General features: G+C 50.7%; 1 protein-coding gene across 5 annotated transcripts in view; it reads right to left on the reverse strand.

The window, feature by feature from the left end:
• Window positions 1–348: 348 nt before the first annotated feature.
• KLHDC4 (kelch domain containing 4) overlaps window positions 349–18,377 on the reverse strand; it is a 55,245-nt gene continuing 37,216 nt past the window's right edge. For all 5 annotated transcript variants that reach the window (XM_082677072.1, XM_082677071.1, XM_082677075.1 and 2 more), the window contains 6 exons: window positions 7,264–7,423; window positions 4,745–4,820; window positions 2,552–2,760; window positions 1,637–2,042; window positions 880–993; window positions 349–535 (listed from right to left, as the gene is read on the reverse strand). In XM_082677072.1, the coding sequence (XP_082533198.1) occupies window positions 471–535; window positions 880–993; window positions 1,637–2,042; window positions 2,552–2,760; window positions 4,745–4,820; window positions 7,264–7,423 (1,030 nt within the window). In that variant the 3' untranslated portion in view covers window positions 349–470. The remainder of the gene's footprint in view (window positions 536–879; window positions 994–1,636; window positions 2,043–2,551; window positions 2,761–4,744; window positions 4,821–7,263; window positions 7,424–18,377) is intronic.

Here is an 18,377-nt window from a genome sequence, read left to right on the forward strand (position 1 = left end):
CTCCAGAGAACCGAGAAAACGCGTACAGGAGGCGGTGGGCGGCCACCGATCATTTTTAAAAAGGAAGGAGTCGGCTGAACGTGCAGGCGGGCAGAACCCGTCTCCTAGTTTTGCAGAGGGGAACCCCGCAAAGCCCGCGGCGTTCCACTTCATGATCAAGGTGCCGCCTGCCGTGTAGGCGGCTCCCCCTCACCATCAGCTCGGCCCGACCCAGCCCGAGGCCCCGCCAGAACCACCGGGGCCCGGAGGCTGCACGAAAGACCACCCTCGCGGCAGCAGCCCCCTGCCAAGTCCAGTTTATTTTAAACCGCACGCAGCGCGCTGAGGGCAGGGAACCCCACCCCCTCAGTCTAGGCTCTGGCGGGTGTGCGGCTGTGGCTGAGTCATCAGAGAAAGCCACGGCCACGGCCCGGGCGGCTCTCAGCGCTCTCCTCTCCGGGGCCCGGCGTCGTCCGCGCCAGCTTCGCCCACTACTGCTCGGTCCTGGGCAGGGAGTCTGCGAACGGCTCACCGGGCGCCGCCGAGGGGCGTTGCTCTTTCGTGGGGAAAGGGGAATAAGAAAGAAACGGGTTCAGTCGGGGAAGGAGCAAACGTGCTGCGAGCACCGGATTTACACGGAGGACGTCACGAGGCCGTCACGACCCTGCTTAGACAGCGAGTGCTCAAACGTACTCCAGACACAATTAGAAAAAACACTTCAGCTGACCTCAGGAGCGCACCTACACAGCAAAGTCAAATTTTAACAGAAACTTGGTAAAATTTTACGTACCCTTGTCACCGACAAAAATGAGGCTCCGGCAGAGAAGTGACCTGAGCGGTGAGCCCTGGGGCCCCTCCTCAGCACCGGCTGTGGCCGCGCGGCCCCCGTGGCACACTCACCCCTGGCCTCCTCGCCGCTGTCCTCGTCCTCTTCACTCTCCCCGCCGCCCTCGGCGCCCTTGACCTCGTCGCTGTCCTCCTCCGAGTCCGTCTCCTCCAGCCACTCCTGAGATTCTTTAAGCAAAAGCAAAAACCACAGTGTCAACACGACCAGGGCACCGGGGAAACTGCAGGCGAGCCGCGGCCGCCCCCAGGAGCCCACCTTCTGCCTGGACACGCAGATGTGAGTGCGGGGGCCCCGACCCCAGCACATCTGGAGCTCACGGCAAACATCACATCTCCACATGTCGAGGCAGAGACAGGCAGAGTGAGAAGCTGCGCTCCAAGACAGCAGCCGTCTCGCACAGCCACTCAGGGCCTCTGCCCAGACGTGTGGATTGTAAGGGATTTCAGCCTCAGACCCAAGGACCGAGCAGTGACCAAGTCCAGCGCAGCCTGTGGTGCAACACGGCAGTGGAGACGGGTGGGCCGCTAGTCTGCTCCCGGGCACACACACGCACCGCGGGGAAAACACGCGTCCAGTCCGCTCTGCCGGGGCAGGTCCGAGGCTTCCGAGTGGCGTCGGGGTGAGCCCGCGCCCTCCCCCAGGGCCCCTGCAGGGATGGCCGTGCACAGACATGCCCCTGGGCAACAGGGCCCTCCCCCCGGGGCTGAGGGCACGGGGGCGAGAGGGGGCAGAGGCGTGCAGCACTCTGCGGGTGCAGGGCAGACAAGCTGGGGGGCTCCCGAGGCAACTCCAGAGGTGCTACCCCCTCACCTGGATCCATCTCCACCAGGACGGTCCACTCCTCCATCTTGTGGAGGTCGAGGCAGTACAGGTCGCTGAGGGTGACCTGGCGGTCGCCAGCCTCAAACATGCCCCCATAGAGGTAGAGGCGCCCGTGCTTCACGGCCAGCATGGCGCTGGAGCGGGCGCTCGGCTCCACCGCAGGGACCCCCGCCTCGCTGGGGCCATCGTCGCTGTCGTCAGACTCGGGCTGTCCCGCCGGGCCCCGGGCAGCGAGCCCCTGCTGGATGGTGGCCGCGGTCCCGTCCTCTGCCACCAGCTCTCTGGCCACCTGCAGGGGCTCCTGGGCCCGGGTCCCCTTCAGTTCCTGCTTGCTGGAATCCCCGGGCTCCCCTTTTCTGCCCCGCCTGCGCCTCCTCTTCTCCACCTTGGGCCCCTGGTGATAAAGAGCAAAGGCACCGCGACTCAGGACGGGGGTCAGCGAGCACCCGACAGCCAGAGGAGCCCCGTCCACTTGCTGCCCCTCCCCGGGGAGCACACCACCCCTGCCTGGTGTGCCCTCTGAGGGGAACGGGCGGCAGATACCAGCCCTCACACGCTGCCCGACTCCCCTCAGAGGCACCCAGGCACTTCAACCGGAGCCAGCCTTTGCCACACAGTGGACCATCCGCCCTCCTTTGGCCACAGGGCCCTGCTTCTGAGGCCCCTGACCTGATGAAGCCCCCAGGGATGTCATTCCCGGGAGAGCAGCCACTGTGCCGCGTCTCTCAGGCTGGTGCCGGCAGGAGGGGCAGAGGCGACCCGGTCCCTGCTTAGGTGACAGTAAAGATGGTGGCAGCTCCACAGAGCCTCACAGACAGAGGGACCGGGGAGGCCCTGGGCATCACTGACGGAGGTGACAGCCGGGCAGACCCTGCGCTGGCTGCAGGTCTGGGGCCCAGGTACCTTCAGCTGCCCCGCGAACCAGCGGTTCCTGACGGGGTCGTAGAAGTGCAGGTCGCTGAGAAAGTGGCCCTCCAGGCTCTCGTCCTCCTCGTCGTCACACACACCCCCAAACAGCAGCGTCTGATGGTTCGGGGCCACAGCCACCGAGAAGCCGGACCTTGGCGTGGGCTTGGCTCCGGAAGGGTTGACCCGCGTCCAGGCCCATCTGCCTGATGAGGAGAGGAAATAAGGACGGGGGGCCTGCAGAATGCCATGGCCGTCGTTCTGTGCCTGCGGGTCCGGCACACCCTGGAGGCCATGCCTCCTCCTCGAGGGTCAGTCTGCGCTGAGGTAGGGAACCTGTCCACACACCCTCCCAACACTTGCCCAGGGGCGCCGTGTGGCTGTGATGTGAAGGGTGAGGGAGAGGCGGGCGCACCAGCTCCGGGGGACCCCGTACACTGTGCCCTCGGGCGGGGCCCTCCAACCTCAGACACCCCCAGAACCTCCCGTGGGCCACGCACTGTGGTCCTTCCTTCTAGGCGGGCGCCGTGTTTACGCAGCAACCCTCAAGATGTGGCCTGGCACAAAACATGTGGGAGTCTTCCCAACACGTCCAGAAAAAGGAACTGGGATGTTTTTTCTTTAATGAACATTTAAAAGAAGTGAGAGAAGCAGCCAACAGCAAGTCCCCCCTGGAGGCGCAGCCCTAGCGGCACTAGTGGGCCACAAGGTCACTCACAACAACCAGCATCTAACGCTTAAAGAGAAGAGGAGAAGCATCAGCGTGCCCTGCACGTGGCTGCGGGAGTCACTTTCCCAGCTGTGCCGGATGCGTCGCAGGACACGCCATGTACTTTTCACTGGGGGCCAAGGGCCTGACGGCCAGACGCGGGGGCTGAACACAAGGGCTGGGGTCCCACTGCCTAGAACACAGTCTACTTTCAAGTTCAAGTGCGCTGACATGTAAAAGGGGCTCTAAACCTTGGCTCCCACGTCCCCATCAGTCACCGCAATCCGGCGTGGTTGGGACCTGAGAAACGCCTTGTATGTGACGTTTCTGCAGCCTCTGCTTGAAGAACGTCACAGCAGGAAAGAGGAAACGTTCCTGCCCAGCAGGCCTCTTGTCTTACGGAGACGCGTCTCACAGGGGCCAAGGGGCAGCCAGGACCACACGGGCCCCATCCGCTCAGGCCCCTCTCCCATCACGTGCACCATGCAAACTAACCACCTCCCGACTTCTGAGCTTGAAAAATGAGCACTGGGAAGCCACCCTGGTGTCCATCAACAGAGGAACGGATATAGAAGATGTGTGTGTGTGTGTGTACACACACACACACACACAGACACACACACAGACACACACACAGACACACACACACCACACACACACACCACACACACACACACACACACACACACACACACACACACACACACACACACACACACACACACACACACACACACACACAGGAATATCACTCAGCCATGAAAAAGAATGAAACAATGCCATTTGCAGCAACCTGGAAGGACCTAGAGATGATCATACTAACTGAAGTCAGACAGAGAAAGACAAATACCATATGAGATCACTTATATGTGGAATCTAAAAAGATGATACAAATGAACTTATTTACAGGAGAAACAGACTCACAGACAAAGAAAACAAACTTATGCTTACCAAAGCAGAAAAGCAGGGAGGGATAAATTAGGAGTATGGGATTAACAGGTACACACTACTATATATAAAATAATTAACAAACGACCTCCTCTATAGTACAGGAAACTCTACTCAGTATTTTATAATAACCTATAAGGGAAAAGAATCTGAAAAACATATACACATATGTATGACTGAATCATTTTGCCGTACACCTAAAACTAACACAACATTGTACATTAACTATACTTCAAATAAACCAAACAAACAGTGGGCATTTCAACCCCACAAGATGCCTTCCAAAAGTCTACGTCCTAACATTAAGCAAGAACAAATGAGAGATGACACAGATGCCGTGGCCCCGCCCCCAAGAAGGGGAGCTGTGGATGGACTGACATCACCTGTGTTTCTAACTCAGTGCGTCCTCAACGCCCCAGAGGGGACACGGGGGCTGTTCATGGAGTGCCCCACCAGCCCCGCGACCCTCTGCCCGCTTCCCCCAGCGACACACTGACCACCCGCGTGGTCTGTCACCTGCACGGAGCACGTACCTTCTCTTCCCTCCTCAGCCTTCAGCAGGAACATGTCGGAGTGCTGGGTACCTCTGTCCACATCCTTCCTGACTCTCTGCAAAAGGAAAAGGGAGCCGTGACAAATGCCACGTGCTGTGCCAAGCCACGCAAGGCCCCCCAGGCTTGTGGTCCCGTCTTCCATGGAGGTGACTCGCTAGCCTTCAGACCAGCCTCAAAATCTGAAACACAACAGGTTCCATCCAGACCGCCTCTGAACGGACAGAATAAATGACCCCAGGCTGGGGACACCCCAGAGCTCTCCTCCCAGAGCTTCCTGTGGCTCCAGGCCGAGCCCTGCTCTGGATGGGCGGGGTCGCCGCAGGGACCCTCCTATCATTACACAGCCACCCTCCATCTCCAACGCCTGTGCCCTCGATTCCCATCGCCTTCCCAGTAACGGGATTCAAGCTTCGGTGCGAGGATCAAACGCTCTGTGCAGAAGCCGGCACAGCCATTCAAAGAGCTTTCCTGAGCTGCAGACAGCACAGCCCACCTCCACCCGGGCCTGCTGCTTCACACCAGGCTGACGACGCTGGGCAGACCACACACTTCACTCTCCTGAGCAGCTGCACTGAGACGGCATACTCCTCTCTTCCAGCAGGCTAGCAGGGGAAGCAGCTGCCACTCCAATGCCCACCTTCCAGGCCAAAAGCCCAGCACTCTCAGGAACTAAATCCACACGAGGGGCTTCCCTGGTGGTGCAGTGGTTCAGAATCCGCCTGCCAATCCAGGGGACACGGGTTCGAGCCCTGGTCCGGGAAAATCCCACATGTCGCGGAGCAACTAAGCGCATGCGCCACAACTACTGAGCCTGCGCTCTAGAGCCCGTGTGCTGCAACTACTGAGCCTGCATGCCACAACTACTGAAGCCCACGCACCTAGAGCCTGTGCTCCACAACAAGAGAAGCCACCACAATGAGATGCCCACGCACCGCAACGAAGAGTAGCCCCCACTCACCACAACCAGAGAAAACCCACACGCAGCAACGAAGACCCAACACAGCCAAAAATAAATAAATTAAATAAATTAAAAAAAATAAATCCACACGAGGCCTTGCCCACTGGCCGCCCATTGCAGGAATGCAGTGCCGTCTGCTTGTGTCGCAAACTTGACCACAGCCGGGCTCCAGCCCTTCCCTCTCAGCCCCTTGCCCTCCTGCACCTGCAGGCATCCACGGCACTGCTCCGCCGACAGCAACCTTCCTTCCTTAGAACCAACGAGCTGAGGGGAACTTTCATGCTGTCACATTTCAATACACCCCCCGAGGCCTGTACGCCAGAGCCCTGCCGCTCTGCCCGCCCGGGGCCACGGCTTCCACACAGTGGCCGGCGTGGCAGAGCCCGGGGCTGGGGAGGCAAGGAGGCTGCTCCCCACGAAGCATGTAACTCCCACTCCACCTCCCCTTCCTGACAGGGGTGATGAGAGGCCCGTGCGCTAGTCCCTCACCCAGTGGCCTGCGCCGTCCTTCCAGTAACGCGAATCACACTGGCCGGACGCTCACTCTCCTCACTGGACTAGAGGAGGACGCAGAACGTGCGTGAAGCTCTGGAGCTGTCAAACTTCCCCCAGGGCGTGCAAGGCTCCGCACGGGGTCTCAGCTCGTCCCCAAGGGGGAGTGGACGCTAACGCCACGGAGCAGTGACTTGGGCGTGCACCTGACAGAGCATTCCTTCCGCTGCTCGCAAATCTCTGTCTCGTACAGTATTAATGGAGCCCAAAGACATGTGAGAGAGCCGTGTACCAAGGGTCACGACACTACGCTGCTCCTGTGGAGGGCGTTCCCACCCAGAAGAACCCCAGTGTCACACCCACGCCTTTACCACCGACTCTGGTAAATCCCCCGTGAGCGCCAACAGAGCAGCTTCTCACTGCCATCAAATGCCGAAGGCCTGGCGTGAGTGGCCCTGAATCAAAGGGACTCGGATCACCCCCCCGCTGTCCGCGTGGCTGCAGAAAAGCCGCATTTGGGAGTCAGGCGCTGCTTGGACTGAAGTGGCATCAGTCTGACGAGGGCTTGCTGTTCATCACTGGGTTTGAGGAGCATCTACTGCGACAAAGCATCAGTTCTGGGCACTGCACACAGCTTCTGGCGACAGCCGCCTGTTTCGCAGGGCCCTCCCAGCTGTCACGCGTCTAGCCACACCCCAGGCAGGTCACAACCACAAATCCCAAGTCAGTTTTCCTTTCCAGAACAAGGGCTGGCCGCTGGCTGGGTGGGGGTGTGGCAGGGTGGACGGAGGTGGCCGGGGCACCCCCCTGCCACAGCCATCACTTACGCTGCGTGTTTCGGGGGCACGTGGGTAAGAACGCAACGTGACCGTAAAGAACCTTAGTGTGTTCACACAGGAGCAGATCAACACCACCGCTGTCCACTTCTCATTCAACAGAAAGGACTGTTCATATTAATCTAATGAACTATTACTTGAAGTTTTCATCGCTGGTGAAACTGAAAAGGCAGCAGACAGAAGTCACTCTGCACCCCACACACGCGTCTTACCTGCTTCGAGTAGCCCCCGTAGATGACGATGCTGCCCTGGGCGGTGACGGTCATCTGGCAGCCTGACCTGGGTGTGGGCCCAGTCCCGGACGGGGACAGCCTGCTCCACGTGAAAGCGTCCAGGTTGAAGGCATACAGGTCATTGTAATAGATGTAATCTCTGGTATAATATAGGAACACAAAAAGGCGGTGACGTGAAAAAGTGAACTTGATCTAAAATAAAGGTACGTTTGCTACCGTATGGACTAAGTTATCGGTTTAATTAAAGTTTAAATTCACAGGAAAGGACAGCAAGCCTATGTGGGTTTGCACTTGAAGCCAGAAATAACGCTGGCCCAGAGAAGCACTGTAACATGCCTGGATCCGAAAGTCTTTTCCTTCTGAAAGTTACGTGATACATCCTTACACAGCTTATACAATCACAGTCTTGCGAAACAACTCCATTAGTTTTGTGTGTGTGTAACCTTAAGCGGGACAATGAACTATGCACCAATACCCTTCATCCTCGGAAGGGAGATACTACAGCTTGGCAAGCGCTGTGGAGACCCCGGGCTGGGCAGAGACGGGGCAAAGCGTTCCTGGGACTGAGAGAGAACTCCTGGAGCCCACAAGCCCGAGCCAAAGCCCAGAGGCCATGGCTGAGGCATCCAAGAGGCACAGCGGCCTTGCCCTGCTCAACGCTCCTGGGGCTTCCGTGGCAAAGGACTCAAAACACACATGGGGCCTTGAGGAGGGAGCACGTGTGTGAGGAAAGCAGCAGTTCTGCCAGAGACACAGAGGCAACCGTGTGTCCTGACGGGAATTTCACAGGTGGCCACGGGCAAAGCCAAGGGGCCTCGGGTCAGAATTACATGGGAGAATGGGAGATGCTCCCCAGCTACTCCACACAGAGAGCTGGGCCCGATGTTCGCAGGAAGAAAGCATGGATGCACGGAAGGACTGAGCAGCCCCACCGGTCAGACGTGATTCCTGACTCCCCTGCTGCACTCAGGTCACCCACGTCTGGCGCCCTGCAGCCAACGTGCAGGTCACTGAGCTCCCCGGAGGGCTGTCCAAAGCAGGGCGCCGGGAACAGGGTGAGCCACGTGACCGCCCCACCGAGCACGCCCTTCCGTGGGAGGCGGGCTTTGAAGCAGACGAACTGAGGAGCCAGGGGCACAGTTTTTAAAAGACTTCACCACATACCACAGTTTTCTCAGATTTCACGTTGCAAATTTCCAGGAAAAACATACTCTATTCTGCACGTAGGGTAAACAACAACTGTCATTGGGTTTTAAAGGTCAAACTGGACTTTGTTTAATGTGGATGGTGACCACACAGACATCTGTTTGAGGAACTTCAACTTTTCTGTATGTTTGAAATACTTCATAAAAAATAATTTTAAACAAAGTAACAGATGATAGCTTTTGAAAAACGTTCTGAGTTTGAAATGGTTCCAAGTTACAACCACTGTAACACCTGACTCATTTTGTAACCTGTGAGTTTCAGGAGAAGGGCCTGCGTAGACCCCACTCACTGTCCCGCACACGACAGGTGCTGAATTAACACACTGACGTCGCATGAACCCCCGTGTCTGCGATGGCAAACGATTATTTGCTTTGTTCAGGGTTTTAAATGTAAACAACAGTCCTTTAAATAAGAATTTTAAAAAACAGAGCAGGCTCTCTTCTCCAAAATGGCAAGAAACCAAACACGTGCAGGTCAGGAAACGGACCATGGGCAGGAGATGGACCAGGACAGGGCAGGGAGCCAGGGTGGAGGCAGGAGACGGACCAGGGGTAGGAGATTAACCAGGACAGAAAACCAGGGTGTAGGCAAGAGACACACCAGGAGCAGGAGACGTTACCAGGGGCAGGGAGCCGAGGGGTGCAGCGCGACAGAATATGGGAGTAACTGAACATCTGCAATCTTTGGTCAAGGACAAGTTCTACTACCTAACAGTTACCTTGGTTTCCTCATCTTTAACTTGAGATAATATAACCTACTCTCCCTATAGCTTGGTTTTTAAGTGAATTCTGTAAAAACCACTTGGTGAACTTTGTGACGAGACATAAAATTTAAGCACTATTATACCCAGATTACGTCTTTAAGATACACAATCATTCCTTGTTTTATGTGAATTCGACTTTAAAAATCTCCTCCCAAAGCACTTAAGAATTATACCCTGGGAGACCTTCAAGATGGCAGAAGAGTAAGACACGGAGATCACCTTCCTCCCCACAGATACACCAGAAATACATTTACACGTGGAACAACTCCTACAGAACACCTACTGAACGCTGGCAGAAGACCTCAGACCTCCCAAAAGGCAAGAAACTCCCCACGTACCTGGGTAGGGAAAAAGAAACAAGAAAAAACAGAGACAGAAGAATAGGAACGGGACCTGCACCAGTGGGAGGGAGCTGTGAAGGAGGAAAGGTTTCCACACACTAGAAGCCCCTTCACTGGCGGAGACGGGGGGGGGGGGCGGGGGGGATGGCGGAGGGAAGCTTCGGAGCCACGGAGGAGAGCGCAGCAACAACGGTGCGGAGGGCAAAGCAGAGAGATTCCCGCACAGAGGATCAGGGCCGACCGGCACTCACCAGCCCGAGAGGCTTGTGCTCACCTGCCGGGGTGGGCGGGGGCTGGGGGCTGAGGCTCGGGCTTCGGAGGTCAGATCCCAGGGAGAGGACGGGGGTTGGCGGCGTGAACACAGCCTGAAGGGGGCTAGTGTGCCACAGCTAGCCAGGACGGACTCCGGGGAAATGTCTGGAACTGCCTAGGAGGCAAGAGACCATTGTTTCAAGGTGCACGGAGAGAGGGGGTTCAGAGCACCGCCTAAACAAGCTCCAGAGATGGGCGCAAGCCACAGCTATCAGCACAGACCCCAGAGACGGGCATGAGACGCTAAGGCTGCTGCTGCCGCCGCCAAGAAGCCTGTGTGCGAGCACAGGTCACTCTCCACACCTCCCTTCCGGGGAGCCTGTGCAGCCCGCCACTGCCAGGGTCCCGGGATCCAGGGACAACTTCCCCGGGAGAACGCACGGTGCGCCTCAGGCAGCTGCAACGTCATGCCGGCCTCTGCTGCCGCAGGCCCGCCCCGCGCCCCCCCTCCCCGCCTTAGTGAGCCAGAGCCCCCGAATCAGCGGCTCCTTTAACCCCGTCCTGCCTGAGCAAAGAACAGACGCCCTCCGGCGACCTACACGCAGAGGTGGGGCCACATCCAAAGCTGAGCCCCTGAGAGCTGTGAGAACAAAGAAGAGAAAGGGAAATCTCTCCCAGCAGCCTCAGAAGCAGAGGATTAAATCTCCACAATCAACTTGATGTACCTGCATCTGTGGAATACCTGAATAGACAGCGAGTCATCCCAAAATTGAGGCGGTGCACTTTGGGAGCAACGATATTTGTATTTTTTTCCTTTTTCTCTTTTGTGGGTGTGTATGTGTATGCTTCTGTGTGTGATTTTCTCTGTATAGCTTTGCTTTTACCATTTATCCTAGGGTTTTGTCTGTCAGGGGTTTTTTTGGTTTGTTTAGTATAGATTTTAGTGCTTGTTATCAGTGGTGGATTTGTTTTTTGGTTCGGTTGCCCTCTTCTTTCTTTTTTTAAATTACTTTTTAATTTTAAATAATTATTTTTTTATTTTAATTATTTTATTTTATTTTTCTTTCTTTCCTTCTTTTTTTCTCCCTTTTATTCTGAGCCATGTGGATGATAGGGTCTTGGTGCTCCAGCCGGGTGTCACAGTTGTGCCTCTGAGGTGGGAGAGCCTAGGTCAGGACATTGGTCCACCAGAGACCTCCCGACTCCACGTAATATCAAACAGCAAAAATCTCCCAGAGATCTCCATCTCAATGCTAAGACCCAGCTCCACTCAACAACCAGCAAGCTACAGTACTGCACACCCTATGCCAAACAACTAGCAAGACAGGAACACAACCCCACCCATTAGCAGAGAGGCTGCCTAAAATCATAAGGTCACAGACAGCCCAAAACACACCACCGGACGCAGACCTGCCCGAGAGAAAGACAAGGTCCAGCCTCATCCACCAGAACACAGGCACTAGTCCCCTCCACCAGGAAGCCTACACAAGCCACTGAACCAACCTTAGCCACTAGGGGCAGACAGCAAAAACAACAGGAACTACGAACCTGCAGCCTGCGAAAAGGAGACCCCAAACACAGTAAGTGAAGCAAAATGAGAAGACAGAGAAACACACAGCAGATGAAGGAGCAAGGTAAAAACCCACCAGACCTAACAAATGAAGAGGAAACTGGCAGTCTACCTGAAAAAGAATTCAGAGTAACGACAGTAAAGATGATCCAAACTCTTGGAAATAGAATGGAGAAAATACAATAAACGTTTAACAAGGAACTAGAAGAACTAAAGAGCAAACAAACAATGAACAACACAATAAATGAAATTAAAAATTCTCTAGAAGGAATCAATAGCAGAATAACTGAGGCAGAAGAACAGATAAGTGACCTGGAAGATAAAATAGTGGAAATAACTGCTGCAGAGCAGAATAAAGAAAAAAGAGTGAAAAGAATTGAGGACAGAGGCTTCCCTGGTGGCACAGTGGTTAAGAATCTGCCTGCCAGTGCGGGAGACATGGGTTCAAGCCCTGGTCTGGGAAGATCCCACATGCCGTGGAGCAACTAAGCCCATGCACCACAACTACTGAGACTGTGCCCTAGAGCCACCGAGCCACAACTACTGAGCCCGTGTACCACAAGTGCTGAAGGCCGTGCACCTAGAGCCCATGCTCCCAACAAGAGAAGCCACCGCAATGAGAAGCCTGCACACTGCAACGAAGAGTAGTCCCCACGTGCAACAACTAGAGAAAGCCCACGCACAGCAACGAGGACCCAACGCAGCCAAAAATAAAAATAAATAAAATAAAATAAATTTATATATAAAAAAAAGAATTGAGGACAGTCTCAGAGACCTCTGGAACAACATTAAATGCACCAACGCACCAACATTCGAATAACCCCACCAACATTAGGGGTCCCAAAAGAAGAGGAGAAAAAGAAAGGGACTGAGAAAATATCTGAAGAGATTATAGCTGAAAACTTCCCTAATATGGGAAAGGAAATAGTTAATCAAGTCCAGGAAGCACAGAGAGTCCCATACAGGATAAATCCAAGGAGAAAAACACCAAGACACATATTAATCAAACTATCAAAAATTAAATACAAAGAAAAAATATTAAAAGCAGCAAGGGAAAAACAACAAATAACATGCGAGGGAATCCCCATAAGGTTAACAGCTGATCTTTCAGCAGAAACTCTATAAGCCAGAAGAGAATGGCAGGACATATTTAAAGTGATGAAAGGGAAAAACCTACAACCAAGATTACTCTACCCAGCAAGGATCTCACTCAGATTTGACAGAGAAATTAAAACCTTTACAGACAAGCAAAAGCTAAGAGAATTCAGCACCATCAAACCAGCTTTACAACAAATGCTAAAGGAACTTGTCTAGGCAGGAAACACAAGAGAAGGTAGAGACCTACGATAACAAACCCAAAACAACTAAGAAAATGGTAATAGGAACATACATATCGATAATTACCTTAAATATAAATGCATTAAATACTCCAACCAAAAGACACAGACTGGCTGAATGGATACAAAAACAAGACCCATATATATGCTGTCTGTAAGAGACCCACTTCAGACCTAGGGACACATACAGACTGAAAGTGAGGGGATGGAAAAAGATATTCCATGCAAATGGAAATCAAAAGAAAGCTGGAGTACCAATACTCATATCAGACAAAATAGACTTTAAAATAAAGTCTAGGGCTACCCTGGTGGCGCAGTGGTTGAGAGTCCGCCTGCCGATGCAGGGGACACAGGTTCGTGCCCCGGTCCGGGAAGATCCCACATGCTGCGGAGCGGCTGGGCCCGTGAGCCATGGTCGCTGAGCCTGCGCATCCAGAGCCTGTGCCCCACAACGGGAGGGGCCACAGCAGTGAGAGGCCCGCATACCGGCAAAACAAAAACAAAAAAAATAAAATAAAGTCTATTTTATTTTAGATGTTACATAATGATCGAGGGATCAATCCAAGAAGAAGATATAACAACTGTAAACATTTATGCACCCAACATAGGAGCACCTCAATACATAAGGCAAATGCTAACAGCCATAAAAAGGGAAAGCGACAGTAACACAATCACAGTAGGGGACTTTAACACCCCACTTTCACCAATGGACAGATCATCCAAAATGAAAATAAATAAGGAAACACAAGCTTTAAATGAAACATTAAACAAGATGGACTTAATTGATATTTATAGGACAGTCCATCCAAAAACAACAGAATACACATTTTTCTCAAGTGCTCATGGAACATTCTCCAGGATAGACCATATCTTGGGTCACAAATCAAGCCTTGGTAAATTTAAGAAAATTGAAATTGTATCAAGTATCTTTTCCGACCACAATGCTATGAGACTAGATATCAATTACAGGAAAAGATCTGTAAAAAATACAAACACATGGAGGCTAAACAATACACTACTTAATAACGAAGTGATCACTGAAGAAATCAAAGAGGAAATTAAAAAATACCTAGAAACAAATGACAATGGAGACACGACAACCCAAAATCTATGGGATGCAGCAAAAGCAGTTCTAAGAGGGAAGTTTATAGCAATACAAGCCCACCTTAAGAAACAGGAAACATCTTGAATAAACAACCCAACCTTACACCTAAAGCAATTAGAGAAAGAAGAACAAAGAAACCCCAAAGATAGCAGAAGGAAAAAAATCATAAAGATCAGATCAGAAATAAATGAAAAAGAAATGAAGGAAACAATAGCAAAGATCAATAAAACTAAAAGCTGGCTCTTTGAGAAGATAAACAAAATTGATAAACCACTAGCCAGACTCAGCAAGAAAAAAAGGGAGAAGACTCAAATCAATAGAATTAGAAATGAAAAAGGAGAAGTAACAACTGACACTGCAGAAATACAAAGGATCATGAGAGATTACTACAGGCAACTGTATGCCAATAAAATGGACAACCTGGAAGAAATGGACAAATTCTTAGAAAAGCACAACCTTCCGAGACTAAACCAGGAAGAAATAGAAAATATAAACAGACCAACGCCAAGCAGTGATATTGAAACTGTGATTAAAAACCTTCCAACAAACAAAAGCCCAGGACCAGATAGATTACAGGCGAATTCTATCAAACATTTAGAGAAGAGCAACACCTATCCTTCTCAAACTCTTCCAAAATATAGCAGAGGGAGGAACACTCCCAAACTCATTCTACGAGGCCACCATCACCCTGATACCGAAACCAGACAAAGATGTCACAAAGAAAGAAAACTACAGGCCAATATCACTGAGGAACACAGGTGCAAAAATCCTCAACAAAATACCAGCAAACAGAATCCAACAGCACATTAAAAGGATCATACACCATGATCAAGTGGGGTTAATTCCAGGAATGCAAGGATTCTTCAATATTCGCAAATCAATCAATGTGATACACCATATTAACAAACTGAAGGATAAAAACCACACGATCATCTCAATAGATGCTGAAAAGGCTTTTGAAAAAATTCAACACCCATTTATGATAAAAAACCCTCCAAAAAGTAGGCATAGAGGGAACTTATCTCAACATAATAAAGGCCATATATGACAAACCCACAGCCAACATCGTTCTCAATGTGAAAAACTGAAACCATTTCCACTAAGATCAGGAACAAAACAAGGTTGCCCACTCTCACCACTATTATTCAACATTGTTTTGGAAGTTTTAGCCACAGCAATCAGAGAAGAAAAAGAAATAAAAGGAATCCAAATCAGAAAAGAAGTAAAGCTGTCACTGTTTGCAGATAACATGATACTATAAATAGAGAATCCTAAAGACTCTACCAGAAAACTAGTAGAGCTAATCAATGAATTTGGTAAAGTAGCAGGAGACAAAATTAATGCACAGAAATCTCTGGCATTCCTATACACTAATTTTGAAAACTCTGAAAGAGAAATTAAGGAAACACTTCCATTTACCACTGCAACAAAGAGAATAAAATACCTAGGAATAAACGTACCTAAGGACACAAAAGATCTGTATGCAGAAAACTATAAGACACTGATGAAAGAAATTAAAGATGATACAAACAGACGGAGAGACAGACCGTGTTCTTGGATTGGAAGAATCAACATTGTGAAAATGACTCTACTACCTAAAACAATCTACAGATTCAGTGCAATCCCTATCAAACTACCAGTAGCATTTTTCACAGAACTAGAACAAAAAATTTCACAATTTGTATGGAAACACAAAAGACCCCGAATAGCCAAAGCAATCTTGAGAAAGAAAAACAGACCTGGAGGAACCAGGCTCCCTGACTCTGGACTACACTACAAAGCTACAGTAATCAAGACAGTCCGGTACTGGCACAAAACCAGAAATATACATCAACAGAAAGCCCAGAGATCAACCCACACACATATGGTCACCTTATTTTTGATAAAGGAGGCAAGAATATACAATGGAGAAAAGACAGTCTTTAAGTGGTGCTGGGAAAACTGGACAGCTACATGTAAAAGAATGAAATTAGAACACTCCCTAATAACATACACAAAAATAAGCTCAAAATGGATTAAAGACCTAAATGTAAGGCCAGAAACTATCAAACTCTTAAGAGGAAAACATAGGAAGAACACTCTTTGACATAAATCACAGCAAGATCTTTTTTGATCCACCTCCTAGAGAAATGGAAATAAAAACAAAAATAAACAAATGGGACCTAATGAAACTTAAAAGCTTTTGCACAGCAAAGGAAACCATAAATAAGACGAAAAGACAACCCTCAGGAGTGGGAGAAAATATTTGCAAATGAAGCAACTGACAAAGGATTAATCTCCAAAATTTATAAGCAGCTCATGCAGCTCAATATCAAAAAAATAACCCAATCCAAAAACGGGCATAAGACCTAAATAGACATTTCTCCAAAGAAGACATACAGATGGCCAACAAACACATGAAAGAATGCTCAACATCATTCATCACTAGAGAAATGCAAATCAAAACTACAAATGAGGTATCACCTCACACCAGTCAGAATGGCCATCATCAAAAAATCTACAAACAATAAATGCTGGAGAGGGTGTGGAGAAGAGGGAACCCTTTTGCACTGTTGGTGGGAATGTAAATTGATACAGCCACTATGGAGAACAGTATGGAGGTTCCTTAAAAAACTAAAAAGAGAATTACGATATGACCCAGCAATCCCAGTACTGGGCATATACCCTGAGAAAACCATAATTCAAAAAGAGACATGTACCACAATGTTCACTGCAGCACTATTTATAATCACCAGGACATGGAAGCAACCTAAGTGTCCGTCAACAGATGAAAGGATAAAGAAGATGTGTCACATATATACAATGGAATATTACTCAGCCATAAAAATAAACGAAACTGAGTTATCTGTAGTGAGGTGGATGTACCTAGAGTCTGTCACTCAAGAGTGCAGTAAGTCAGAAAGAGAAAAACAAATACTGTATGCTAACACATATATATCGAATCTAAAAAAAAAAAGTTATGAAGAACCTAGGGGCAGGACAGGAATAAAGATGCAGACATAGAGAATGGACTTGAGGACATGGGGAGGGGGAAGGGTAAGCTGGAATGAAGTGAGAGAGTGGCATGGACATATGTACACTACCAAATGTAAAACAGATAGCTAGTGGGAATCAGTCGCATAGCACAGGGAGATCAGCTCGGTGCTTTGTGACCACCTAGAGGGGTGGGATAGGGAGGGTGGGAGGGAGACGCAAGAGGAAGGAGATATGGGGATATATGTATAGCTGATTCACTTTGTTATACAGCAGAAACTAACACACCATTGTAAAGCAATTAAACTCCAATAAAGATGTTAAAAAATAAAAAAGAATTAAAAGAAAAAAGAATTATATCCCCTTTTCTCAACTAATGAAAATATTTTTTGTTCGTGAAAAAAACCTGAAACCTTAACTGAGCCAGATCGACACCAGGATGCCTCAGCTCGGGTAGGGAACAGTGAACACAGAAACGCTCGCTCCCGTTAACGTACCGAGCGCCACTCTCTCCACATATACGTGCAAGGACTTATTTTCACGAGCCAGTGAGTATCATAAAAAATGTGTGCCAGGGGCCTCCCTGGTGGCGCAGTGGTTGAGAGTCCGCCTGCCAATGCAGGGGACATGGGTTTGTGCCCCGGTCCGGGAAGATCCCACATGCCGCGGAGCGGCTGGGCCCGTGAGCCATGGCCGCTGAGCCTGCGCGTCCGGAGCCTGTGCTCCGCAACGGGAGAGGCCACAACAGTGAGAGGCCCACGTACCGCAAAAAAAAAACAAAAAAAGTGTGCCAATGGAGTCACACTGAAAAAAGTGTGTGTGCTGCCACCACAACGAGTTGACGAGTATGTTATTTTTTAAAGGAGTAGGGAACAGAGGAGCTTGTGAAATGAGGCACCAGCGAGAAAGCCATCCACCCACCTTGTCTGACACGGCCCGAGGTCAGAGGAAACGCACCACCTGCGGGGCCTGCACCAGGCATCAGAGCGGTCTGGATGTCTCACCCAGAGCCTTAGCGTTTTACGACAGTGGCAGGAACTAACCTGTTCACCAAGTGTCTTCTTTTTCTGGACTGAACTAATAAGGACATTCAAGAAAGTATCAGTATAGATGATGGGCTAAAGACCCCCGGAGAACATGCCGCCAGGCTAGGCACATAAGCACTGTGGCGACACAACCAGGCACAGCAGACCTGGATGTCCCCTCAGGTCCCTCTGCAGGATGCAAGCTGCCCCATGCTCCCCATCGGGCGGATTTTCAAGTTATTTTAGCCTCGTGCTTCTCAAAGTGGGGTTCCCTGGCCAGCAGCATCACCTGGAGGCTGAAGAAACGCAGATTCTCAGCCCAATCCCAGGCCAATGGAGTCACAGATCAGTCTGAACAAGCCTTTCAGAGGATTCTCAACAGGCTGAAGTTTGAGAGCCCATCTTAGATAGGATTGGCCACATTACTTGCAGGCCTTGGTGCAAAATAAAACTGTGGGAACCTCTGTTCAGTAATTATGAAGAATCCCACGACAGTGACAACAGAGCATTAAACCAAGCCC

Source organism: Grampus griseus (genome assembly GCF_964374135.1).
Source record: "Grampus griseus genome assembly, chromosome: 19".
NCBI classification, from domain to species: domain Eukaryota; kingdom Metazoa; phylum Chordata; class Mammalia; order Artiodactyla; family Delphinidae; genus Grampus; species Grampus griseus.